Source organism: Panthera onca, chromosome B3 (genome assembly GCF_046562875.1).
Source record: "Panthera onca isolate mPanOnc1 chromosome B3, mPanOnc1 haplotype 2, whole genome shotgun sequence".
Classification (NCBI taxonomy): Eukaryota; Metazoa; Chordata; class Mammalia; order Carnivora; family Felidae; genus Panthera; species Panthera onca.
This window is the reverse complement of record NC_138344.1, coordinates 20,827,877-20,854,800: the sequence shown is the minus strand read 5'-3', so window position 1 is coordinate 20,854,800 and position 26,924 is coordinate 20,827,877. Positions and strand designations below refer to the sequence as shown.

Sequence of the window (26,924 nt, the reverse complement as noted above, 5' to 3'; positions counted from 1 at the left end):
AAGGAGGGTGTCAGTTTCCCAGAACACCCCAGAAAACACTCCTTTTCAAGTATCTCCCTTCCCATCATTCGGGTCCTGTGCCCCTTAGCTTCTGCGAGCAGCCTTTCCCCTTCTCATCAGATCCGGACTGAGTCCCTGTCACCTCACACCGGGGTTTGCTTCCTGCCTCCTACTTCCTGTCTGAAAAAACCTTACTTTTTCCTTTGCTTTGTTTACCCAACCATCTGAGAGAGGGCACCTCCCAGCCTTGTCCCAGTCATTGCCATGGCTATCCCAGCCCTGGGGACACAGCCTGGCCCTCAACACTGACAGGCAGGAGGGGGAGAAGCAGGTGCCTTCCCTCTCTGCCGAATCAGGAGGACCAGCCAGTTCCCCGCCCCACCCAGCAGAGATCCCCCAGGCCTTGTTGCAATATTAAAACAGTCATGACGACGTAACTTGGTGAGCCCTTCTCTGTGCCTGGTGGGTTGCTAAGCCCTGGCTGGCGCTGCCTCACTGCACCATGTGTGGGCCCTGGGGTGAGTGGTCCTGGGGTCACAGGCCTGGGGAGTTGCGGGTTCAGAGGTGTGGCCCCTCTCCTGGGTGGCCCTTCTGGTCTTCAGTTCTCTGAGAGGCCTCAGCCATGGGTCTCCCCTGTCACTCTCCGCATAAGAGTGAAGACGCTGGTCATGGAACAGGGCCACGCTCCGGGGGATGCGGGGTGCCAGGCCACTTGCTGCCAGGATTACCTTCCTCTCAGGTCTCGACTCCTCTTTCTCTTGTGTTTGGGCTTGTGGTAATATAGGTGCTTTATTACCTTGATAATTTAAAGTGCCTACCCACAGAAAGCACCGCATTGTATCTGCGGGCCCAGGTGCCGTGGTGGCCACTTCATCTCAACTCCCCACTGGGTACACAGGCCCGGTTATGAGGTGTGGCCCTGGGGGGTCAGAGCCGCAAGCGCTGCTCGTGTGGCGTTCATGTGTGTGTGTGTGTGTGTGCATGCGTGGGTGGGTGTGTGCATACCTGTGTGTTGTGTGTGTGGGGGGGGTGAGGGCTTGTTGATCTGTGCTGGACTTTCAGTGAGGAGAGTCTGGGAGGAGCCCTCAGAGGTCCTACCACCCAGGTACCTGTGATGGGCTGGTTCTCTCCTACCAGAGCCAGTGCCGACTGGACTGAAGGCCAGAGTGGGTGGTCTGGGAGGAATGTGGGTCAGCTGGGCTGGAGGAGAAGTCACCATCCCACAACAGAGGACCGCCACTGGCACTGACCTTTGGGGAAGGTGGTGGTAACAGTGGCATGAAAAACGTTTGATCTATACATGCATCAGGGGTCGGTATGCTTTTCTTCGGTGTCTTTTAAGCACTAAAAGAGGGAGCTTATAGACCTACCAGAAGCTAGGGTAACCCCCAGACCCTCCCACCCACCTTCCCTCAGCTCCCAACCTCCACCCCAGTCCCTCCTACCACCAGGCCCTCATGCCCCCCGACCCCATCGAGACCCCCTGCACCCATTCCCATTCTGTCCTCACTGACCCCCTGAACACTTTGGCTACCCACCTTCGCTGTCACAGGCAGCCTCCTCCAGACCCAGCAATGTCACCTGTGTGGGAAGAACTTTTCCAGAGACATGGATGTGGTGGGGAGGCCATCCCAAAGGGCCCAGACCCACAGTGTGGACATTGGAGGAAAGGGGACCCCCTTTGTCATGTCTCCCCCTACCCAGCCCCCAGCCCAAGTCTCCTGAAGGGACCCCTTCTCTTGGTTCTGTAGCAGGCGATGCTTCTTTCCTCCAGACATGGACGACAGAGCTGGGGCCGGGTGAGGGGCTTCAGGCTTGCTGAGAGGTGTTGCCAGCAGCCTGTGGAAGTTTCGAGTGTCATCTATGGGGAGAGCCAGGGAGGTCCTGAGGCATCAGTGGCTTCTGCAGATAGTTCTGGGGGGCTGAGGGCTGGAGCCTTGGGATTGGTTCCCTGAGGGTTTGCTAGAGGCTTCCACAAGTGTTATCAAAGATCCCTGGAGTAAACCACTGAGCACCCAAGAGGAAGGGATACATCATCTGGGGGCTCTGCGGAGGCTGTCAAGGTCAGTGGGGAGAAGGGGCGGGGTCCCCAGGACAGTGGGGTCAGGATGGGAGGGCCCCCACCGTTCAATGGGGCATGACCTGGGGCATTCCTAAGTTGGAACCTGCCAGGGCCTGGTATTACTAATAGGTTTCTTTCAAACTTCAGAACACTTCACCTTGTTCTAAAGCACTTTATAAGGGGCACCTGGGTGGCTCAGTCGGTTAAGCATCTGACTTCAGCTCAGGTCATGATCTCACAGTTCATGGGTTTGAGCTCTGCATTGGGCTCATTTGTGGGTTCAAGTCCTGCGTTGGTCTCTGTGCTGACAGCTCAGAGCCTGGAGTGTGCTTCGGATTCTGTGTCTCCTTCTCTCTCTGCCCCTGCCCCACTCATGCTCTGTCTCTCTCTGTCTCTGTCTGTCTCTCTTTCAAAATAAATAAACGTTAAAAAAAATAAAGCACCTTATGAAATTGGCTTTGGTGCAGGAGCCGTGGCACTGCTGTGGAAGAGATGACAGCGGTTCTGTATCTGTGGTTTCCCCACATGTGTGTGAGTCTGATGTGTGTGCCCCTGGGTATGGATCTTCAGGCAGACAATGTAGACTAATGCACACATGCTATGACCCACTTTGGAGCTTTAATTTCATGTCCACAGAGCTGAGGTTTGTTCCAGTGAAAGCGTGATGTACGCTCCCCCTCCTGGGGCATCTCAGCTTTGTGTGCCCTTTTCTCCTGTGGATTAAAGAGAACTAAAGTTTCAGAATCATTTAGAAAACTTGCCCTGAACCCACGGTGGGCCTGGTTTCAGGGAAGTTGCACAATCACTTCTCAGGGTGAAAGCCTGCTCACTACAGGCCACACACTGGGCTCCTGGCACCTGAGCAGCCTGGTGGGCGTGTGGGCTGGAGCCGGGGCCCCAGACTCTGGGGTCTGCTGACGTCGGGATGAGGCCAGTGAAACTCTCCTTGTCCCCTCACAGGCACGTACCTCTGAATGGGAACACTGTGTTTTGGGGGCTCAGGGACTTCTGTCTGTATCCTGAGAGCAATCAGAGGCCCCGTGAAGTTTATAGCAGGGGAGGATAAAAGATCAGATCTCCCATCTAGAAGGACCTCTGGTGGCAGCATGGTCTGTGTGGAAGATTCATGTCTTAGTCCTGCCACTGTAACAAAACACCAGAGGCTGTGGCGGTTTATAAACAACAGACATTGATTTCTCACAGTTGTGGAGGATGGAACTCCAAGGTCAGGGTGCCCGCGTGGTCGAGTTCTGGTGGGAGCCCCCTTCCAGGCTGCAGATGGTATTTTTCTGTGTCCTCCTGTGGCAGAAAGAGGGCAAGGTGTTCTCTGGGGTCCCTCTTATAAGGGCACGGACCCCATTCATGAGGGCTCTACTCTCCTGACCTAATCACCTCCCAGACGTCATATTTCTAATAGCATCACATTGGGGCTTAGGGCTTCAACATAGGAAATGAAGGGACACAAATGGGCAACTGGAGAAAGACTCAGGATAGGTGTGGTGGCAAAGTGGACAGCACTCAGGGAATGGGTTGGATATGGATGTGAAGGCCATGTAGCTGGGAGGGTGGTGGTGTCCAAGAGGAAGAACCAGGCTCAGTGCCCGGATGGTGGTGGGATATTGGGACTTTGCTTTGGATATGTTGAGATGGGGCCATCCCAGGAGAGCCAGCAAGCAGGCTGCTGAGTACATGGGGTTGGGGTTTGGAGAATTACAGTACCCCTCATCAGCAAGCAAGTGGTCATGGAAGCCCGAGGCACTAAGTCCCCAGGATGTCAGCCTTCTGTGGCCTCGTGGAGGAAGGGGTACCTGCAGAGAGCCAAGAAAGAACAGCCAGAGACGGAGGAGGACACTGAGTGACAGGCAAGTGAGGAAGACATGTCTCAAGAAGGAGGCAGGTGACACGATGACCAGAAGGCCCACTGAATGTGAGGGCACTGAGGTCGTGTGCAGCTTTAGTGTGGGGGACATTGGAGCAGGGACACAGTGGCTAGGTTGGGATGTGCTGAGGCAGTTCTTTCCAGATATTTGCCTTCGAGAGGGAGGAGGGAGGGGGCCCACTGGAGGCGGGGATGGGTGAAGGAGGCTTTGGAACCCGCCAGGGGACACTGGAGGGTGTTTAAAAGCCCTGAGAAGACCCAACTCATAGGACTTGACTTTGAGAGGGATGGGGTCACAGGTGATCCTCAGCCCCCAGTGGGGACCCACTGCCTCACAGAACCCTGGGAAGGAAGACTACTTAGATTGCCTGTCCCTCAGGGAGCACAGGTGACACTCTGTCAGGTACAGTGAAGGGGGAGGGGCAACTGGAAGTTCCAGAACATGGGGGAAGCTATGAAATGGTGCTTGCACAGTGGGAGAGGAGGCACTTCTCAGAGGAACCTCTCAGGGTTGCCAACAAGTTTTGAGGGCATTTTGGTCCATGAATTTGTAATGGAACCAACTTGCCTTGTTGGGCGGCTCTCTTTCCAGCTTCAGGCCTCCCAGAAAATGGGTGTTTGGAGTTCTGTTGAGTCCTTGGGGCGGGGGCAGAGGTTCAAGGGCAGTGGGCAGATGTTATGGGACTGGTGAACGGTGGCATCTGGGCTAGGCGAGTGGATACTTTGAGAAGCAGAGTGGGTCAGAGGTGAGAACATGAAACAGCTGGCAGAGGGGACTGCTGGCCCTGGGGCTTGGGGAGCCACAGGATAGCCAGCCCTGGGGACACTGGAGTGAGGGGGAGCCTGAGAACCAGAGCCAAGGGCCCTCACAAGGAGGGATCTGGCCAGAGGCAGGCAGGGAGAGGGAAGAAGGCTGTGTGACCTGGAAAGGAAGGTGGGTGGGTCTCAGAGGCAAGCTGAGTGATGGTTACAGACTACGGACTCAGGACTGTGCTTGCTCATTAGACATATTGCCTGTGCCTGCTTTTGTCCTACAGGTGCAGAGGTGACTAGGACAGACAGACCGCAAAGCCCAAGATATTTTGCATCTAGCCCCTTAGAAAAGGTTTGCTGATCTTACCTCCAGCTGCCTGTCCAGGACAGGAGCCACTAGCCATATGTGGCTATTTCTATGTAAATTAGGTTGTATAAAATTAAAAAATTCAGTTCCTCTGGGGCTCCTGAGTGGCTCAGTTGGTTAAGCGTTCTACTCTTGGTTTTGACTCAGGTCATGATCTCACAGTTTGTGGGTTCGAGCCCCGCATCAGGCTCTGTGCTAACAGTGTGGAGTATGCTTGGGATTCTCTCTCTCTTCCTCTCTGTCTCTGCTTCTCCCCTGCTCACACTCTCTGTCTCTAAATAAATAAACTTAAAAAAATATTCAGGTCCTCTTGCAGTACCCACAGTTCAAGTGCCCCAAAGCCATACATGGCTAGCAGTTCCTGTGCTGAACCGCACGAAGATAGAACATTCGATATCATGGCAGGACATTCTGTTGACAGCGCTGGCCTAGAGGCAGCAGGTGGAGCAAGCACCATGTCACCCAGCCTGGACCTGAGGTGTATGGGATGGGGGTGCCCACCCAGGCATGTGACAGGGCCAGAATCCTACAGTGCAGAAGTGGAGGAGAAAGCCCCAGAAGAACTGTAGGGTAGCAGGCAGTGTCTGCTCACTGTCCTGAGTTCCAGAGGGCTCTGGGGCAGGCATGGAAATGCTGCCCACTTGGGGACAGGGCATCTCTGGGATTGTAGCAAGTGGCTGTCACCATGGAGGCTGAGGTGCCTTGAGTGACCTGGAATTGTCCTCCTGTATCATGCATGTAGAGTTTTCTGACCGGGGTGTTGATTTTGTGAAACTACTTATACCACGCACTGTGTAGTGAGGAGGGAAGCAGACTGGCCTCCCTCTGCTGGCTGCAGATGGGCAATGGTTCAGCCCTTCTCCTTTGTCCCCTGTCCCTGCTGCCTTGTTCCTTTGTCCTCTGGGAAGATGCTAACTGTGCCCTCTTCAGTTCCAGGGCCCTGCGAACCAGAAGACCTCATTGATGGGATCATCTTTGCTGCCAACTACCTGGGGTCCACCCAGCTGCTCTCAGAACGTAACCCCTCCAAAAACATCAGAATGATGCAGGCACAGGAGGCCGTCAGCCGGGTCAAGGTACTGGTGGGCTCAGCAGAGCCCTGGTTCACTGTGGGGAGGCACTGGAGTTGGGAAGGGGGATGCAACCACCCTCAGCAGGGAGAGCGGGAATGCCTGAGGCACCTGGAGAGGCCAAGGGAGACTTTGGCCTGTCTAGAAGAATGCTGGGCTAGGGACAGAGGCTGCTGGCTCCTTAATGAGGAGCCACCACCGGGCCACTGGAGACACAATTTTTAAAGGTTCCACCACATTCTATTCATAAAACACATTTGTGTGGAGGCTCAAATCCCATTTTGATGGTCTGTATATCTTTGGCACCAAAGTGCTTGCAGAAGGGGAAACAAAGGAATCACACTTTTCGTTTAAATAGAAATTTCTGACATATTTGCTGCTCTGGGTACCCATTGAATTGCCTGGTTTTGAACAGTGGGTGCAGACGGGCAGGAGAAAGATGAGGCCAAGTCAGCAAAACTAAGGGGGTCAGGAGAGAAGGGCGTGGTGGCTTGAGGAGGTGCCCCTCTGGGCAGTTCAGGGTCTGTGGATGCTGGTGGCCTCTATGGGGTGAGAAATCGTGTCAGACCCCTCCCCCCCTCTTTTATAGAGGCAAAGGGGTCTGTGGTGTGAGCCCATGGTGGTCAGGGGAGGAGATGCACAGAGCCCCGGGCCCTCCTGCCCAGACCCCAGTCCTGCTCCCCTGCCTAGAGCCTGACGCTTTTCTGCCAGTTCTGCATCTCTCTGTCCTTAGTCTTACCCTCGTAGATCTGGGTGGCTGTTGGTAATTTCCAGCGCTTGGGGGACGTGTGTGGGCTTCTCTTGGTCAGTGTGTGTGCTCCCCGAAGTGATGGCTATGCACCCATCCTGCCCCTGCCCCTTTCCTCTGAGCACAAGGTCTGAGTCCCAGGGTGTTAACCAGAAGTCTAAAATAACTTTGCTGCCCTTCCTTCTCTTCCTTTCTTTCTTCCTTTGTCTGTTTTTCTTTTCTCTTACATGCTGCTCAGAGGATGCAAAAGGCTGCTAAAATCAAGAAAAAAGCGGTGTGTAGGACCAAGGGGTTTGCTGGTGTTTCTGGGCTTTGTCCTATGCAGTTTGGGGGGCGGTCCTATTTGTAGGAACACAAATCATGTGGCAAACAGCTTTTTCCTCCTCTTCCCTTGGTAGATAAGTAGATTTTTGAACAAAACCACGGACACTTTTTTTTTAACCACCCACTTATAGAAGAACCTCATCATTGCCCTTGTTACGTTTTTGTTCAGTCTCTCATGCCAGAACATGGTTAATGCTGTGACGTTACTGTTTCCCATCAACAGCTTTCACATGTAGCATTTCACATGACCATGTGACGCATTGAGTGCTTCGGCCTCCTGTACAGAATTAATTAAATTGTTCTGATATTTAAAGACTCATTAAGTTTAATTTACTAAATCAGGATGATGAGAAGGTCAGCTTGTCCATGAGTTGCGTTCTCCACTGGTAAGAGTTTCTGGAGCATGAGCAAACTTTAAAAAAAAATTGAGGTGACCCCCTGGTCATTTGTTTGTAAAACTGGTCATTTAGTAAATGCTGGGTCCTCCCGATACAGGAAATCTCAAATGCTTGGCGTTGGAAGACGCTCACTTGGTGCAGGTGCAGGCTTGGTGCTTTGACAGCAAGAGATTTAGTCCTCCACCCTCATCTAGAACACCTGTTTTCTGTCTGTGTGGCCAGAGGAGCCTGTCTGGTGGCTCCCTTCCTCCTGTGGTGAGACTTCTCTCCCCGTGACATTTGCTCTTTGTCCCGAGGTGTTTCCTTGGATTCCCTGATCTGTAGGAGAGGAAGGAACTCAGCCATCTCCCTCTGCCCAAGCCGGCTTTCTGCTGGGAGCCTCCAGGCAGTGCAGATGGGTTGGCTTTGCAGACCTGTAATTGGGGTGTGCTCCCCCGCCCCACCAAGGAGGAGGTGTCCCTTGCCTGCAGTTGCCCGGTGCACCCCTACACCCCTGTGCCCAAATACCAGGCAGCTGGAACAGGGCTCTGTTGTGCCTGGTCCTCAGATCTGTAGTCCAGAGAGCCCGAATGGATGGGAGCAGGCAGACCCAGCTCAGAAGAGCCTCTGCGGCTGGCTCACCTGATTATATCCATGGAGAGTTGTTCTTCCCTTCGGGCAAGGGGATGTTCAGGATCGTGGCTGAGGGCTCCTTTTCTGGTGTGCTCACATCTAGCCAGGCAAGTGCTGATAGGAGCCTAGGACCAGGAGTAAGCAGCATCCCCACACAGCTGACGTGCTGCTGCCTGTGGGGTCATGGTGCCCCCATCCACAGACATGCCCACCTGATTGCTGGCCCTCTGTTGGATGCACAGTGCGCTCCCCCTTTCTTCCAGCAGAGAGTACAATGGGGCGAGCTTTGCTGTTCACCATTACTGATCAGGTTTTGGCTTAATCCATTCACCCCCCACCCCGTCTGAGCTCATTCAGCTCTACGTGTATGTCCCTGTTCTCTGATCAAGTACATCATAGCGCTCAAACTTCCTGCAAACTTTTTTTTTTTTTTTTGCTTCTGGCCCAACCTGTTTTTTTTTTTTTGTTTGTTTGTTTGTTTTTTTTAGCAACAAGATTTTGAGGAACAACCCCACACTATAATGTTTCAGAAGCATGTGGATGTAGGATATAACCTGGTTTTTCAAATCAGAGAAAAAGTAGTTCTTCTACATTCCTGCAAAGCATTTTCACCTGGATTATTTTGAACTGTGTTTTTTTTTAAATTATTTTTTTAATGTTTTTATTTATTTTTGAGACAGAGAGACACCAAGCATGAGCAGGGGAGGGGCAGAGAGAGAGAGGGAGACACAGAATCCGAAGCAGGCCCCAGGCCCCGAGCTGTCAGCACAGAGCCTGACGTGGGGCTCGAACTCACAGACTGTGAGATCATGACCTGAGCTGAAGTCGGACGCCCAACCGACTGAGCCACCCAGGCGCCCCAGAACTGTGTTCTCCTTAAAATCAGTTAAAAGCAGTGTCATCTCGTGGTGGGCTGAAAGCCCCAAAGACTGCTTCCCTTGAAAACAGAGCTAAAATACGAATTTATCAATATTATACAGGCCCCTCTGTGACTCTGAATTCTTGAGGAATTGTCAGCAGGGGGATTTCTGATTTCAGATTTTTTAGTGAGGAATTAAATCACACTTTCTGCTCGTTTGAAGTGGAAGATATGCCACTGTGGGCTCTTAGTGATCACAAAGAATTACTTACCTCAGTGGGTACACCGGAAGAATTTGTATTTCATTGCCACTGTGCAGCAGCAGTTAGGATTCCCATGGATGTAAAACCTAATGACAAGCTATCTTGGTTGAGGGCAGACCCTAAATAAATAGTGCACTCAGCTTCTAGAACATTCCATGTACACATAAGAATTGACCATATGTTGAAGGTATTCCAGGAGCTGACAAAGCAGGGGCATTTGTGTGACAGATTCTTCTGGTTTCTCTGATGTTGCTGGGAGGGCAGCACTGAGTCCGGCTGGAGTCTTAGTTCCCTTAGGGTTTTTGGAAGACCAGCATTAAGCCTGCTGGGGCGGTTGACATGACTAGGATTATTTAAATCAGAAGAAGATGCTGACAATCTAATCCAACTTCTTTGAAAATTTCTTCCCCATTTCCTGGGGATATTTGGAATCCCAAATCCAGGAAACGCATGTAGCCTGAGTACAGAGACCCTGTACCTTCACCGGGCTTGATAAGGGTCGGCAGACAGGCCTACTTTTTAGGGAGTGGAAGGGCTGCGCTTTGGATGCTGGGACATAAGACCCCAGGCGTCCAGCCCCCCTCCATGCTCAGGCTTCCGGAAGCTGTCTCCTCCCTCCTCCTTCACGCCCTGTGCAAACTGCCTTTAGAACTCACTTCGCTACAGATTGCGCTGGAAGGCGGTGTGCAATTTAGATTTCCCATGGCTGCTCCAAGCTGGGGCAGCATTTCCCTCTAGGGGCGCTCAGGGTCATTAGTAAAATTGTCAGGCTTTTGTTCAAGTTAGTTGTTTCTTTTTTCTTTCTTTCTTTTTTTTTTTTAATTTGTAACAGTATCCACTGTCCTTTCTTAGAATTCGGAGGGGGATGCCCAGACTCTGACCGAAGTGGATCTCTTCATCTCCACCCAGAGGATCAAGGTGTTAAATGCGGACACACAGGTAAGGTTTTAAAGACCGTTGTTTAAAATCCTGTCATTAAACCCCTAACGTCCCACCTCTAATCACAGGAGAACTTTCCCTCTGGGATGAGCTGAATGGCTGTCCCCAAGGACCACTGCTCCTCCGGACCTTGGGTCTTGAATGGGTTGTGGATTCTAGAGTAAGCTGCAGGGGACCGAGGAGCATCAGGCCGGGAAGATAAAGACGCCGGGGATGTAGGTCTGCTGGCTGCAGCTGAATTAAATAGACGAAATGAAGGGGAAGGAAAGCGGGATTCGGAAGCTGTGTGTGCTCACCGTCAGGATTCTAGAATGGCCTTCCTGAAACCTCCGTATGCCGGGTCCAGGGAATGGAGCTGGAGGGTGGAAATCCTGTGGCAGCCCTCTGCCCTCTGAATGGGTGGTCCTCCATCAGGGGGCCAGAGTCGGTTGGGGGGGGGGGGGCTCTCTTAAGATTTTCTACCTGTAAACCATGTGTTGTGGCCAGAGTCTTCTCATTTTTCCTGTGCTTTACACTGCTGTTGGTGGAAAAGACAGATCCATGAGGAGGAAGTGAGCCATGCAGGATATAAACGCCTATGAGCTGAGAAGGAGAAAGCGGGAAGGAGGCCAAGGGCAAGGGGTAGATGGAGGGAGGGGTCGGGAAGGCCTCAGGCAATGCTGTGTGCTTGAGGTTTGCTGAGAGGGAGGCCCCATTCACTCTGGGGCCAGATTTCCATTACTGGGCCTTTTTGAGGACGGCCAGATGCCGGGGTAATGACCCCTTTGCTTCTTTGTCATCAGCGAGTAATCTGTGTGGTGTCACTGGATGTGTGGGTACCCCGTTCCCTCACACCCTTTTTCGCCTAAAGGTTTTAGCATCCAGTGATCATCTTGCTTGAGTTGGTTCGAACATTGGAAGTGCAAAATGGTGATTTTCTAATCATGTCACGCTCTCCACTTGTATTATCAGACCTCTCTCTATCTGTGCAGAAGACCTTTTGTTTCTTTCTCTCTCTGTCTTCACTGTGGACTGATGTTTATTTTTTAACTTGTGTTACCTCTGTTAACTTCCTTATTCTTTTTGGTGCTCCAGTGATCCCAAATTCAGCTGGCCAGAGACCTTTAAACTGGGTCCTGTGTGTTTTTAACATCTTCCCTCTAGTCTTTGCTCTTGTCGTTGCTTTCTGAGACAGTGAGGTATTCTGAGCTCCCCTTACACTTGCCCTGCCCCAGACCTGGAATCAGCCATTTCTTCAGGGAGCCACACACAGTTCTTTTTAGTGTGGGGATGACATACAGCAACAAAGACCTGCGTGCTGGCTGTGCTCAGCATTGTGGGCGCGTCGTTGCTCCTGGGCCCTTGCAACGAGCAGAGCTAGACAATACATGTGTTTTAGAAGGCTGTGAGTTCCTAGGTGCCCCTCCGTCTGGGAGGACAATGGCTCTACCCTGGACATGCGGGCAGAAATCAGGAAATGCTGAGGAGCCACCACCACTGGCCCCTCTCCAGTCCCCCTTTCTGAAAAGTGGCCCTTGTGGTTTTAAACGTAGCCTTGGCCAGAAAACAGCTCAGCTCCCAGAAGACAGACGTGGGGCAACACCTGCTGTAAAATGGATTCGTGAGGAAGAAAAGGGGCTTCAGAGGCTGCCGAAGTACCCAGTTTTCTTTTGTGCAAAAAAGCACAAATGCATAAAAGAACAACTGATTAGTTTCTCCGAGCCTTCTTGCGCAGCCTGTTAGGCAGGGGTCACGAGCAAGACGCTCAGTGGACAGTCCTGTCAGACAACAAAAGCCATCAAGAGTAATGGACCTGCCAGGAGCCCAGGGAAGTGAATGGCTACTGAGACCCATCCATCAGTCAGGGGAGCTGCCTCAGTGTCCCCTGACCGGGGCTTGGGCTCCCTGGGAAGAACTTATCTGTGGAAAATGTTGGCCTTGGAGCCTTCCTTATCTGCTAGGGAGAAACACATGTCTTCCAGGGAAGGAACCCTTCTCCAGAGCCACAGACTACCTCTGATTAGGTGAGGACAGGCTTCACTGCCGGCAGCCTCCCTGCTCTCCCTCCAGCGGGGACCATGAGCTCCACCCCAACATCGTGCCTCCAAGAAGCAGTGGAAGAGTGCTCTAGGCTGAAGGTGAAGGCAGATTCACCTTGACTGTGAATCGCTCCCCTGAAATTCTGTGTTCACTGGAGCAGTGTATTCTCAACCAGGGGATACTTGGCAAAGGCTGGAAATATCTTTGGTTGTCACAGCTTAGGAAGGGGGAGATGCTACTGGCATCTAGTGGGTAGAGGCCAGGGATGCTGCTGAACATCCTACAGTGTATGGGACAGCCCTTCACAATGAATGACCCACCCCAAACATCATCAGTGTCAAGTTTGAGAAGTTCTGAACCTGAGTGTTTTTTATTTTTATTTTTATTTATTGTTATTATTATTATTAACATTTATTCATTTTTGAGAGTGAGAGAGAGAGACAGAGCACGAGTCAGGGAGGGGCAGAGAGAGGGACAGTATCCGAAGCAGGCTTCAGGCTCCAAGTTGTCAGCACAGAGCCTGACGTGGGGCTCAAACTCACAAACTGCGAGATCATGACCTGAGCCAAAGTTGGACACTTAACCAACTGAGCCACCCAGGTGTTTCATTTGAGTGTTTTTTAATGGCTTGTTCTCCCTGACGTTTCCTAACGTGGACCCCTTCCTCTCTCTCCTGACAGGAAACCATGATGGACCATGCCTTGCGCACCATCTCCTATATCGCAGACATTGGGAACATCGTGGTGCTGATGGCCAGGCGCCGCATGCCCCGGTCAGCCTCTCAGGACTGCATTGAGACCACCCCCGGGGCCCAGGAGGGGAAGAAGCAGTACAAGATGATTTGCCACGTGTTCGAGTCCGAGGACGTAAGTAACCGCACAGGCGTGCCACACCCCTCTCCCAACAGCCCAGACTTCACCAGGGCTCCGGCATCCCAGGCTTTTTGGAAGCCAAGTCTCAGGTAGAAATCCCATGCACTGTCATTGATGTATTTTCTAACACTCAGAGTTTGCAGAGATGGTGAACACAGTTCTTCTTCACTTCAAGGCTGTTTATAAATTGAACCATAGTTAAATAGGCTGGGGGCGGGGGGATTGGTGGCTAGCTATCTGAAGATATCCTTTAACAAAACCTTATCCTCCTAAAAGAGAATACTCCTTGACTTTTTTCTGTTGTCAAGATGCACATTTTCACATGTGGGGCTTGCACACAAGAAAGGCAGCATCCGCGTCTGGGGAGTAGCTCTGCTTTCACTCGTGATCACTTCACATCAGGATAAGTTGAAAAATAATTCTGAAGCTTAAATACTGCAGACTTGCTAGGAGACCATGAACCCTTTGACTCTTTCCTTCAATGGGATGAGAGCATCTTTCTGAGCCTGGAATTGGATAATAGGGATGGGAGAAGGGAGCCCAAGGCCAGGAGGTGAGAACAGGAGAGAATGGGCCCGGGTCTCTCTGCTGCCCCCTGGTGGGAAGACCTTGTTGTGGCTGTTGCCAAAGTAGAATTTTTATTTTTTTAAAACTTTTTTTTAAATGTTTATTTATGAGAGACAGAGAGAGAGAGAGAGAGGCAGAGCGGGGGGAGGGGGCGCTTGAGTGGGGGAGGGGCAGAGAAAGACACACACACAGAATCTGAAGTAGGTTCCAGGATCTGAGCTGTCAGCACAGAGCCCAATGCAGGGCTTGAACTTGTGAACTGCGAGATCATAATCTGAGCCGAAGTCAGACGCTTAACCAACGGAACCACCCAGGCACCCCCAAAGTAGAATTTTTAAAAATCAGTCTCTTTCTCTGTGGACACTTGGCAAGGATCATTCTTGTTCACATATGGACTTGCAGGTCAGAAACCTGAAGCAGAGGGGAACGACCCCCCCCCCCCTCCCCAGTTTTTACATTTGGAGACTGTAGGGATGGAGGCAGCCATCTTTATTAAGAAGTTGAAGACAGGTAGAAGTGCTTTGCAGTGATGGCATACTGATTGGAGAAGAAATTTAAACACACCCACTGGTGCACACACATATTCTTTTTGCCACAATACAGATATCTGTGGACACCTAATTGGGCACTTCTGTGTGACTCAGGGTTTGAGGATGTCATAGAGACTTGGGGGGGGGGGTTGGTGAAGATGGGCCCTTGGGAAGGGCTATGAGTGAAAGACAGGGTAAGATAAGGAGTAGGCCAGCAGCGGAGGGTGAATGGTCTGCTGGCACAGAAGTCATGAGGAGCAGGGGGCACAAAGGGGAGGTGCCCGCCCCTGTGGATGGCTGTGGGCCAAGGGGTAGAGGAGGGATACTGCTGTAGGGGGTTGCTGCTGTGGCCCAGTGTTTTCAGTGCAAGGAGAGAAGGCTGAGGGCCAATAAAGGTGGGCATGAATAGGATTCCCAAGTGGTCCTTGAAGGAGGGAGGGGAAGGACCCACCCCCTGGGGTGTGTCCAGGGACGCTGAGCAGCTGCCCAGAGCGTATGACCTGGATGGTGGCTCCGTCCAGGGGGGCTGCTGGGGATGAGTAAGGGATCTCTGAGGGTCTGGTGACAGTGGTGTGGGACACCTGCAGAAAACAGGAGTGGCAGTAAGGATACCAGGGCTCTTTCTGAGCCTCAGTTTCCCTCTAGAAACAGTTGCTCCTGGGCTGAGGCCGGTGTAGATGAGCCACACAAAGGAGTGCTGGGGGTATGGCAGCTCCCTTTTCCCTTCCTCACCTCCTGCAGGAGGTCGGTCACCTCTGGGCACCACCCTGCCAATGCCAGCCCCTCGCTGAGGCCCCCTGCACTCCCCACCTTCCTGGGTGGGACTCCTGGCCTCACAGCATTGAGCACCCACAGGCCCAGGCTGTGAACTGGGGGACAGGTGAGCCCCTTGTCTGAAGGGCTCCAAGCATGTCCCCCAGTCCAGCTGGGAGAGACACCAGGACACAGGGTGGATGGGGAAATAGGAGACTGCCACCAGCAGCTGGCGGGGAGATGCCAAGGTCTCCAGGATGGCATCCCAGGGAACCCACTGTCCCTAGGAGCTCCTATGGGTTGGGCTAGGGCACCCAGGCAGAACCCTAGGTGGATCCCAGGGCACTGGGCAGCCCTGCCAGACTATCAGTGCAGCTGTGAAGGGAGTGTTGCTCTCAGACTCCCACGCTGTCAGGACCTCAGTCAGCTGGAGACAGACCTGGAGGCCTCGGGGCAACCAGCAGCAAGTCCTGAGACCCCAGGGGGGGCAGGACAGTTCCCAGGCTCCCTGTCCCCCCTACCCTCACTTTCCACCCTCTGCCCTTGGCTGCTGCTCTGCTGTTCTCTGATGTGCCTCTCCCAGGCTCCCCACCCTCCGATCCACGCATGTCCAGGCTGGGGTGTCACTTAGTGGTCCCCAGGACACAGCATCTCTGCCTGGTCCACCCAAACAGCACTGCCAAAATACCAAAATACTGATCTTGGGAGTGGGCAGGGCTTACTCCAGTGAACATCGGCTTGTCCTTCCTGTAAACTGTTGAGGGCCCAGTGTGGGAGGGCAGTTCAATCTAGAATCTGCACCTATTTCAGGAAAGCCTTCCACGGTCTGCCATTATTACCTAGCCCAGCCCACTTCGTTACAGAGACATAGTCATTTGTGGCACTTAAATCATGCAGTGTGTAGAAGGAGGAAGGGATTTAGGCATTTAGGTCAAATCCTTTGTTTCCCAGTCCTGAGGTTTGCTGAGGGCACCCATGCAGAAGGCCCCCTTGATGGCTGTTGGGGAGGCAGGTGGTGGCAGGGGGTAGACCAGCACTGGGGTCCCTTCACTCCAGGGCTGGGGGAGGAGGCCCTGTGGTGGGCCAAGCTGCTGGGAGCCCTGTTGCTCTCCAGGGCCACACAGCTGTTAGCATGCTTGGCATCCTTCTGGGAGCTCGGGGTTTAGCTCTTGCCACCCACCTGTCCCCCATCTGCACACTGGCTGGTGACAGGCAATGCCTGACAATGACTTTTCAATGCCCAGGGCTCTGCAATGTCAGAGATTCAGTAATGTCCACACAAGTGGTTCCCTGAAGTGGAAAGAAGTGATTTTCTCTGTGGGGTCTGTGCTGGTGTCCCTAGGTCTGGTGCTTCTTATCTACCTCAGCCTGGAACAGCCACACCAGAACAGCTGAACACACACCTGCCTCCCCAGTTGCCATTGGGTTCAGTTGTTGAGGAGACATAAATGTTGGGGAGACAACTGACAGTCTCTGTGACACTCCCTGAAGAACACACCTCTAGTCTATTTTGGAAATAAGAGGGGTGGAAAGAAAATATAGGACAGTCACCAATGTAAGCAACAAAAATGTGATATTTAGCAAACAATTCATAATTTTCTCAGACTTTTTGAAATTGTGCTTTGTTCTGGATGGTCTGGGACTTAAACAGCTCAGGTGGGAGCAGTCAGGATTGGTCCCTGACGGCAGATAGTCAGCCGACCAGGGGGCGTTAGTGGGAAGACAGCTATCACCAGAAGAGAGCCTACAATTTAAAAAAATTATTTTTAATGTTTAGTTTTGCGAGAGAGACAGAGTGCAAGTCGGGGAAGGGCAGAGAGAGAGGACGAGAGACAGAATCTGAAGTAGGCTCCAGGCTCTGACCTGTCAGCACAGAGCCCAGCGCAGGGCTTAAATCCTCGAACCATGAGATCATGACCTGAGCCAAACCAACTGAGCCACGAGGCACCCCTCTTTTTGTTGTTGTTGTTTATTTATTTATTCTGAGAGAGAGAAAAAGCAAGGGAGGGGCTGAGAGAGAGAGTCCCAAGCAGGCTCCACACTGTCAACACAGAGCTCAATGTGGGGCTCTAACTCCAGAAGAGCAAGATTATGACTTGAGCTGAAACTGAGAGTCGGATGCCTTACCCACGGGGCCGCTCGGGTGCCAGCCCCCACTTGTTCCTTTAAGCCCAGACAGGGGTCCTTTGTAGGCTTCTGTGTGCACTCTGCCCCCAGCTCTGCCGCGGCCACTCTGCTCCAGGCAGCATGGAGCCTGTGCTGGTGTCTCCAGTGGGCTTCTCCCTGCCCACAGGCCCAGCTGATCGCACAGTCCATCGGCCAGGCCTTTAGCGTGGCCTACCAGGAGTTCCTGCGGGCTAACGGCATCAACCCAGAAGACCTGAGCCAGAAAGAGTACAGCGACATCATCAACACCCAGGAGATGTACAACGATGATCTCATCCACTTCTCGAACTCAGAGAACCGCAAGGAGGTGAGCCACACGCACCCTCGGCGGGCCCCGGGCACCACGCTGCACTGGCCTCTGCCACCCATGCTGGGTCCCTGAAGAGCTGGGGCCAGCCGGCACTGCCCCACACCAGCTCACTGCCAGAGGACTGGAGCCCTAGAAGGGCTCCTCAAATCCCTGTCCTCACTGCAGAATGAAGTGTTGCCCAGAATGCTTGCTCCTGCCTTCAGAGCTGAGCACTTGTGTGTGAAATGAGGTGTTGTTGTAACAAAGGAGCTGATTACAATCAGTCTTAATGACCTTGAAAATGTGCCTTTTAATGCTGCTATTATCATCTACTGGAGCTCAGCACCCAGGAGGTGTTTCTGAAAAGCATATGAGAAGCATCTTTAAAACAGGGAACTTGGGTGCTCTGCCCAGGGGAGTTTCAAAGCTGCCAGGAGTGGAGGCCTCAGCAGGTTCCTGTGTGTGCTGTGGGGGGGCGGGGGGGGGGGGGCAGGGGGAGGGCCTTAGAAAGTTATCCTAAGACACAAGAGCAAATACCCTGGGGATGACCCATACCCTGACTGCTTGCAAATGAGTGGATGAATGACCCTTATTGTTTGTTGAATGAATAAATGACCCTGGCTGCTTGTTGAATGAGTGAATGAATGAATAATCAGACTGCTTATTGAATGATTGAATGAATGAATGATCCTGGCTTCTTGCGGAATGCATGACGGGCAGCTTTCTGAGAAAGTGACCCTTGGGATGGATGGGACGTAGGACTTTTCTAGACAAGAGCAAGAGCCAGGGGCAGATATGAGGCCTGGAGTCTGAGAACATTCTTCTTGCCTCCTCCATGGGTATGTGGGAGGTGAGGAGAATGGGAGGCAGGACACTGGAGCCATGCTTGGGCCTGGGGGAGTCCATGCTGGGCATGGGCGGGAGGGAGCCTGCTCCTGGTTTCCAGGATTGTTGGGGGCACCCCAAGAGGGCTTGGGAGCCAGAGCTGGGCGAGGCTGGAGGGTAGGCGGGCAGGTCCCCGGCCCCCATCACGGGCACCTCTTACTGCTGATTTCCTTGCAGCTGCAGCTGGAGAAGCACAAGGGGGAGATCCTGGGCGTGGTGGTGGTGGAGTCAGGCTGGGGTTCCATCCTGCCTACAGTGATCCTGGCGAACATGATGAATGGCGGCCCAGCCGCCCGCTCAGGGAAGCTGAGCATCGGGGACCAGATCATGTCCATCAACGGCACCAGTCTGGTGGGGCTGCCCCTCGCCACCTGCCAGGGCATCATCAAGGTGCGCACGCAGGGCCCCTGCCTTGTTTTATTCTCACTGCATGGTTATCCCTCCTTGACACATGAGGAGACAGGTGCAGACAGACCCACCCAGTGATGTTGACCCCAAGACTACACCATATCACTGAAATCAGAGAAGGACCTGGGCTGCCCTTGGGGGTGAAAAGGGGATGTTTGGTTTCACTTATGCCAGTTCTGAGGGACACGGACCCCCGGCAAGGGCCGAGGACCCACAGATGCAAGGTGACCTGGTTTGCATGGGACTTTCTCAGGTTAACTCCAAGAGTCCCGTTTCTGGGGCATACTGAGAGGGATGATCACCCTGCATGGGTGTGAGAGCCGGGAGGCTGCTCCTACCGTCCGACCCGTGAGCTTGGGCTTTTGGAAGATGCTGAGCTGCTCGCCCCTGCAGGGACTGGGTGGGGGGGGTCTTCACACCTAAACCAGGTCTCCAAGAGCCCCAGGACAGAAAGAGCAGAGAGACCAGGAGGCCTGGCACAGCATTGCCTTTGCTCTGTCCAGGGTCTCCAGACGGTTCTGCCTGCTTGGGGGCCATCCTGTGGCCTTCTGTTTGTGGTCTGCCCCCAGCCCCTGTGGCTTGTTCCCTCCTCATCTGCTATGGTCTTGGTGCTGGAGGACACCCCTCTGCCCTCCCTTGTCAACCTGGGAGATAAAGGGCATTCTCAAGGCCAGAGCATCCCAGGAGCCGGCTCTCAAAGCCAGCCCAGCAGAGCGTCTGCCTGATGAGTGACCACCTAGGAAGACAGATGGTAGACACAGGAAAGGCCTCAGTCTGCAGTACCAGAGGTTTTGTCTGCCTGGAGCTTCTCTCCGAGGGCTGCAGTTCCTGGGGTACCTGGTCACCCAGGCTCTGATGGGGCTGTGCAGGGAGCAGGGTGCCCACTATATCCAGGCAGCTCTGAGCAGCATCCAAGGCTCACGACCGGCCAGAGGAACAAGCTGAAACTGCAACCACATTGAGGCCTGCCCCCCCCTCCTCACCTCACCCCCGCATTTAACCTCACAATAGGGGCCTGGGGTGCATCCTCTCTGGGGCCTGAGGTCACCCTTGGCTGCAGCTGGCCCAGTCTCTCTGTGGATGCTAGATCCCCTGGCTTACAGATTTTCACTGAGCTTGTCACTTCCTGACCCATCAGCAGTTTTGTCTGGAGGAAGGCTTCCCCATGGTCCTTCCAGATAGAAAGTGCTCCTCTGCATGCAGTGTGGGGAGGGCCCCTCCCGTGATCCTCGGAGGGTGACCCTGGTACTGTCTCTTCGGTTGTGTACAGTGGTTCTCAGGGCCTGGCCTCCGGCTCCAGGAGCAGCTTGTCTTCACATGGGTCAGAGGGCACAGCAGAACACGGTGGGCCACAGCACCCATTGCCACGTGGGAAAGCCAGTGGCCCCGTGTACAGGTAGCACAGAGGGACGTAGAGGCCGAGAGGTGACTGACCCACCGGATCCAGGGGCCAACCCCTGCCAGCCGACTCCTCCTCAGTCTAGGCCTGTGAGAGTGTGCTGGTAGGTGGCATCTAAGGCTCCCTCATGACCCCTTCCCCGCTCTGCAGGGTCTAAAGAACCAGACGCAGGTGAAACTCAACATCGTCAGCTGTCCGCCAGTCACCACGGTCCTCATCAAGCGGCCTGACCTCAAGTACCAGCTGGGCTTCAGCGTGCAGAACGGGATCGTGAGTCTGCCCTCTCCACCTTGGCCACCTTCATTGTGCACATGTGGGCCCAGATTCAGGGGGCTGGGGGGTGGCCGCTCTCTACCCACTCTGTCCCTGAGACCGCTCCCATCTGATGGGACAGGCCCCAGCTGGTGGGCACGATGGCCAGCAGCCAGGCCACACAGGGCAGGAGTTTTCAGCAGCTCCCAGGGCAGGCCTGAGCCGGGAGGGAGGGCTGACGTGTGGCCTAGGAATGGGTCCTCAGGCCCTACGTGAAGCATCCTTGTCCTTGTCATGGCTGTTCTCGGCAAACGCCTGCTTTGGAGGAGAGGCAGGAGTTTTTTCCCCAGTGCAGTCTGGACACATACAGCCAATGGCAACATCTGACTCCCTGTGTTCAGCAAACAGATATTCAATCGTTTGCTCGTTCATTCACCCACCCAGAGCCATTTGTGAGGTGTCTGCACCATGTCAGGCACTGAGGAAGCAGGAGGGTTTCCAGGAGGAGATGATTCTGGGCTTGAGTGAGTGTTGGTCTGCCCAAACATTGCGTGTTCCTTGGGCAAAAGCTCTGGTGGTGAATTTCCTTGGATATTCTTCCTGCAAAGGTCCTGGTGGGCAAAGACATGGCTGCAGATGGAGGATAGAAGAGGGGAGGCCAGTCATTTCCAGATTGCTTAAGGCAGCCCTGGTATTAAAGACCTGAGGAAGAGATTGTGCAGTAGGTGGTAGCAGTGTCAGGTGGTGGGGAGGATGTGTGTGCCCACCCGTGGCCACAGAGGAAACACCATGGGAGAACATTCTAGAAAGGCAACTGTAAATGAGTCACAGTTTTCCCTGTTGCTGTCTGGTGCAGAAATGTGGAGAGCTGCACGGGGCTGGGGAGAGTTACAGGGGTTGGGCTTAAGGCCCGTTTCTGTCCCTTCCATGTTAGCACACACTTGCCACTATAACAAAGAGTCCCCAGATCTCGACACACTAAGAGCCAATTTCTCATTCAGACCATAGTCCACGGTGGGAGGGGTCTTTGTTCGACAGAGCCACTCAGGGGCCCAGGCTTGCCCTCACCTGGGTTTCAGTGGCCCCCACTAGCTGCTGTGTGTCTGCTTGGCACCTGCAGGAAGACAGGGACATGGGTGTGGCCCTTGCCATTTCTGACCACCCTCCCCGGCCAGACAGAACTCAGTCATTCACACCACAAAACGCAGGGCAGGCTGGGAAGGTGGCCAACAGTGCCTATGACAAAGAAGGGAAGGGTGTGGGGCCATCCGGCCAATGTTGGCTGCACCTTCCTAGCTGTGTGGCCCTGGGTGAGTCACTTAACTTCTCTGGGCTTTCCTCGAAATGTCGTTGTGAAAGTAACTAAGAAAACCTATCAAGTACACTGAGACATTTTTTCTGCAGCGAAAGGCCTCTTGGCACTTGCACCCAGGCATAGGTGCCCATGTCTGCCTCCCCTTTGAGACTTCTGTCCAGGACAGTGCATCTGCCCCAGGAGCAGGCCAGTTGGTGGTCTGGCCTGGCCCTGCCCTGCCAACACCCTGCATACATAGGTGCCCTGGGCACAAATGGCTACCCCAGGGCCTCTGCAAAAAATTGACTGGGGTCTCTGCCTGTGGCTGCTGTGAACATTACGTGGATGGCATGGGCTCCGTGCTCAGGGAGGGGCTGAGAGTGGCCTTCTAGGGCCTACCTGAGTACCATTCTCTGGAGGAGCCTCCCTTCTGGGTTCCTGTCTGGTGGCTGAGGGAGGTGCCTGTTCTTGGGGACTATGAGCCCAGAACAAGCCCGATGCCCCTCCTCCCCACAAACACTTTTCCTTTCTTCAGCTTGTTTAATCACAACAGCCTGGGGCGCCTGGGTGGCTTAGTCTGTTGAGCCTCGGACTTCAGCTCAGGTTGTGATCTCACAGTTCATGGGTTCGAGCCCCGCATCAGGCTCTGTGCTGACAGCTCGAAGTCTGGAGCCTGCTTCGGATTCTGTGTCTCCCTCTCTCTCTGCCCCTCTCCTCCTTGTGCTCTCTCTCTCTCTCTCTCTCTCTCAAAAATAAATAAATAAACATTTAAAAAATCACAACAGCCCGAGGAGGAGCATGGGTATTGGTGAGGAGGTGGCTGCCTCACAGAGAGGTTTAGTAACTTGCTCTGGTCACACAGCTAGTGAGGCCATCTGGGACCATGGTGGAGGAGGCTGGGGATAGGGGGTTGGAAGGGGAGGGCCTCTTGTTTGCGTTTGGTCAGTGGTGAATTAAGGCAAGCAGGGAAGTAAAGGGACACGTCCTTGGGGAAGTAGTGGTGAGGACAGATATGGGGGTTTGAGGTGAAGCATGAGCCTTCCTTCTCAGAGACAGGGGAGAGGAGTAGCTGGGAAGAAGGCAGGTGACTGAGGAGGGATGAAGGGGGGTCTCTGCAGGTGGGGTTGGCCATGCCAGCTCCACATAAGTGGCTGGGAGGCTGAGGGCAGTGAGGAGAGCAGGGGGGCTTCTTGGAGGTTTGGGAGGTGTGAGGCCCATCTACCAGGCAGCTGCCACCACAGCCACGGCTCAGCCACGTCAGTCATCTGTGGGGGCTGATGAGTGCCACAGGCTCCATCGCTCAGCAAGGGCCTTGTGGGAGGAGAGTGTTTGGGAGAACATTCTGGAGGCCTGAGGGTGCTGGCTATTCCTGACCAACGGCCTCCTCTGAGGACAGGAGAGCTATCCTTTACCCCTCACGGCATGCTCAGGTTGGAGTGGCTTCACCCAGCCTCCCCACAGGGGCCTGGCCTGGTAACTTTTCCCTCCATGTAGTGTCCTGCTGCCTTGCAGTACTGGAGCTCTCCCCTGGGTGGCGCCTCTCTCATGACCACCAGCCTCCTGTCCCCAGGGCCAGTGAGGCTCTCAGATGTGCCCTTCTCCCCTCACCAAGCCCCACCAGGAGACCTGGCTCCAGCTGGCCTGGGGCAGCCACAAGGCAGCCGGTGTCCTCCAAGCAGGCCAGCTGTGACCAGGGAGTCCCTCAGCCTCCACAGCACCTGACCACAGCTGGGTGGATGGTGGCAGGATGCCTGGCTTGGGACCGGCATCAGTCAGCTCCTGCGCAGACCCATTGTGGTTTCCTGCCTTGATCACTACAGAAGTACTTCCTGCACCAGGTGGCAGTGGTTAGTGTGCAGGGTAAGCAGTTAGCTGAAGGATGTCCCAGCACTGGGGTGTCTCAGTAAATCTTGGTGCTGTCCCATGAGAGGTGAGAGGGAGGGGTCCTCTGCACAGCTGTCAGTGTGCATGTGCACATATGTGTATGTGCATATGTGTGTGCTTGTACGTGTGTGCACACGTGTGTTTGGGGGACGTGCTAGCCTGGGCTCTGGCCTCCTCCTGGAGCTTAGTGACCCTGTCTTTCCTCCAGAACGAGAGGCCCCATGTGGCTAAGAAGCTACATTATGTTGTAGAATTGGCCTCTCTCACCCCCTTTTCTTTAGCCCCAGCTGTCTCCTAGGACATCCATTTTTTGTTTTGTTTTAATTGTGATAAAATTGATTATCATCTTTTAAAACACTGTTTATTTATTTTGAGAAAGAGAGAGGGAGGGAGAGAATCCCAAGCACACTCTACCCTGTTAGCACAGAGCCTAGAGGGGTTCGATCCCATGAACCATAGGATCATGACGTGAGCTGAAATCGAGTTGGACGCTTAAGCAACTGAGCCCCCCAGGAGCCCCTCGATTATAATCTTACCCATTTTCAAGTGCTCAGTACATTCACACAGTTGGGCAGCCAATCTCAAGAACTCTTCATCATGCAAAAGTGGAACTCTGCACCCACCAAACACTGACTTCTCATTCCTGCACCCCCCCGCCCCCGGCTTCTGGCAGCCACCATTTTATCTTCTGCCTCTGTGAACTTGACTACTCCAGGTGCTTTATGGAAATAAGTGGGATCAGACAGCACTTGCCCTTTTGCAACTGGCCTATTTGACCCCCAGCATAATGTCCTCAGGGTTCATCCACCTTGTAGCATGTGTCAGAATTTCATTCCTTTTTAGGACTGAATGATACTCCATTGTAGGAATAGACCCCATGTGGTCTTCCACTCATCCATCAATGGACATTGATGGGTTTGGGTTGCCTCCACCTTTTGACTGTAGTGACTCATGCTGCTCTAAACATGGGTGTGCAGGACTTCCATTTTTCCAGTCTATCTAGTTTCATTGTTGCCAGTACTCGGAGGCCCCCTGATCCATCTGTCTGGGGTGTCAGTCCATCTGTCTGTCAGTTCTAGGAACCAGGAAATGGAGCCACAACCATAGGGCATCCCTGTGGAGCTGGTGTCTGCAAGGCTGGTCCAGTTAGGGAATGGCATTTTCTATCACCATTTCACAGAGGACTAAGGGACAGGGAGGTGAAGTAACTTGCCCTCCACACTCCCAGCTGGAGCAGAGCAGGCATTGGGCCTGAGGCCAGCTGTTGGGAAGAGCAGACCCACACTCCCACTGCCCACCTTCAGACGCTTGTATGCAGTGGGAGGGTGTCAGGGGGAGCGTGTGCATGGATTTGACAGCATTTATGAGCAGTGCAGGAGCCAGTAAGTTTGTATCTAGGGCCCAGGGCATTAGTAACCAATGTAAGTGCTCCTGAAGCCTTGATTAGGGCTTCAGTGGTGGGCCAGCCAGTCTCTCCTCTGACTAGGACTGCAGGGACCATTGTGCCCGCTGACAGTGGTGTGCCACACAGCCAAGTTCCCCTGAATCCTCTGGAAAAGTTTGCTGACATCTGAGTTAGTCTTGCACAAGTGCTTTTTCCATTTTCAGCTTCATTACACCCAGAGTACAGTGCATTAGTTTGCAGACAGGCCACGGATGACCCACTTAGCACTGTTTCTAAACGGATCCTTCCTCTCTCTTTCCACACCACCATTCAAGAAATCAAGATGTCTCCCGCTGGGAGACACCAGCCTTCTCCCCCACGGAAGTGCACCCCGTGAAGTTGGAATGCCTCACACCCTGGTTCCTGTGGGCACCTCGTTTGGGAAGGCTGGGACCAGTGTGTGTGTGTGCATGTGTGTGCTTGTGTGTGCACACGGCCTTCTCCTCAACACTTCCTGCTCCCCTTCTGTCCTCTCCATCTGCCTGACCCCCAGATTCCAGCCGGGGTCACCTGCCAGGGTTGGGATCCATCCTCCCGGCAACTCCCTCTGAGGGTGCAGAGCTGTTTTCTCCTCCCTCTTCACCTTCTGTCCTGAACCTCCGTGACTATGGAGGAAGCTGCCACCAGGGATTGAAGATTGCGCCTTCTCTGGTGTGTCTCCTTCCCTGCTGTGGCCGGGAGCAAACTGGGTTCTTCTTGGTAAGGCTGGGAAGTGAACCAGGTCACCCCGAAGCACCTTCTTCAGGATCTTCAGAGAAATAGTTACAGTGGGGACAAAATGCCCTTAAATCATTTGGGAGGGGGGAGGAAAAGAATAGGAGTTACTCCTTAATTCTTGTATGGAGAATTTGGGCAGTCAGGCAGGCAGGGAGCTCCCCGTTTCTGGAAAATGGGTGGCCACAGCTCACCCTGCTTCTCTCCCTCTGCCTACCCCCTGGTTGAGCCTGGACTGTACCGAGTGCTCAGGTTCCAGTACTTTGACCAGCTCTGGGCAGGAGTCCAGTTGCCTGGGCAGTGGTGGCCTGGGACTATGACATCAGTCTGTATATATGTCCTCTACCAGAAAGACAGGGACCCTGAAGGTTGGGAGGGACCCACTTTTTAAGTTGGTTTAGAAAAGCCAACTTAACATTAGTGGCATTAGTGACAAGACAGGATCCACAAAACAAATGACAGATGGGAATCCTGCATGTGGTGCCAGGGCCAGCCTGTGGTCAGTGGCCTTGTAAGCCTATGGTGGCCTTAAAAAGCTGCCATGCCAGGTCCTAAGGGAGAGAAGGGGAGGCAGGCAAGTGGGGGAGAGCTGTCCTGTTTAAGGGGACGGTCATTCCCCCCAGCAATTTGGAAATCAGAGGCCCCAGCTGAATGAGCAGGACTGGCAGGGGATTGGATGAGGAGTTGGCCTGACACAGGCAGGGGTCCTTAGGATGAGGGCAGGGGGTGTGCACCACAAGGCATGGAGGAGAGTCTTGGGTCATGTAGAGCCTTGCTATGGAATGAAAAGAACAGTGAGTCAGGAAGAAGGGCTTGGCTGTCCCCCTGCATCTTCCACCACCTGTGGTTATGCCTCCTGCTGGCAGGCTGGCCCTTGACCTCTTAGGGTACTGACCAGAATGACCCTTCCTGACTCTGGGTTGGGGTTCCCTGCCTTTTCAAGTCTAAAGATGCCCAAAAAAGTCACAAAATCCTCAATGAGATGAGAACTGTTTTGGTAGTGTTTCCTGATTGAGGAAAGCAGACCGTGAGGATAAAGGGCCACCGTGAATTCCATGAGGCCTTTAGATGACGTGGGTGGCCCCTGGGCACTCTGGGGACGGGGTCCTGGCAGCCTAGGCCTCTGCTGCCTGGCTCACTCTCCAGCACGGGTGGTGGGGTGCAGCCTTCCAGG

General features: G+C 53.7%; 1 protein-coding gene across 6 annotated transcripts in view; it reads left to right on the top strand.

The window, feature by feature from the left end:
* The window catches only part of APBA2 (amyloid beta precursor protein binding family A member 2), a 265,709-nt gene that overhangs the window by 234,646 nt on the left and 4,139 nt on the right, over window positions 1-26,924 (top strand). For 5 of the 6 annotated variants that reach the window (XM_078448941.2, XM_060617852.3, XM_060617850.3 and 2 more), the window contains 7 exons: window positions 5,992-6,137; window positions 7,118-7,153; window positions 10,188-10,274; window positions 12,974-13,159; window positions 17,309-17,488; window positions 18,533-18,745; window positions 20,313-20,432. In XM_078448941.2, coding sequence (XP_078305067.1) covers window positions 5,992-6,137; window positions 7,118-7,153; window positions 10,188-10,274; window positions 12,974-13,159; window positions 17,309-17,488; window positions 18,533-18,745; window positions 20,313-20,432 — 968 coding nt within the window. The remainder of the gene's footprint in view (window positions 1-5,991; window positions 6,138-7,117; window positions 7,154-10,187; window positions 10,275-12,973; window positions 13,160-17,308; window positions 17,489-18,532; window positions 18,746-20,312; window positions 20,433-26,924) is intronic. The other variant, XM_081795843.1, reaches the window with a different exon arrangement.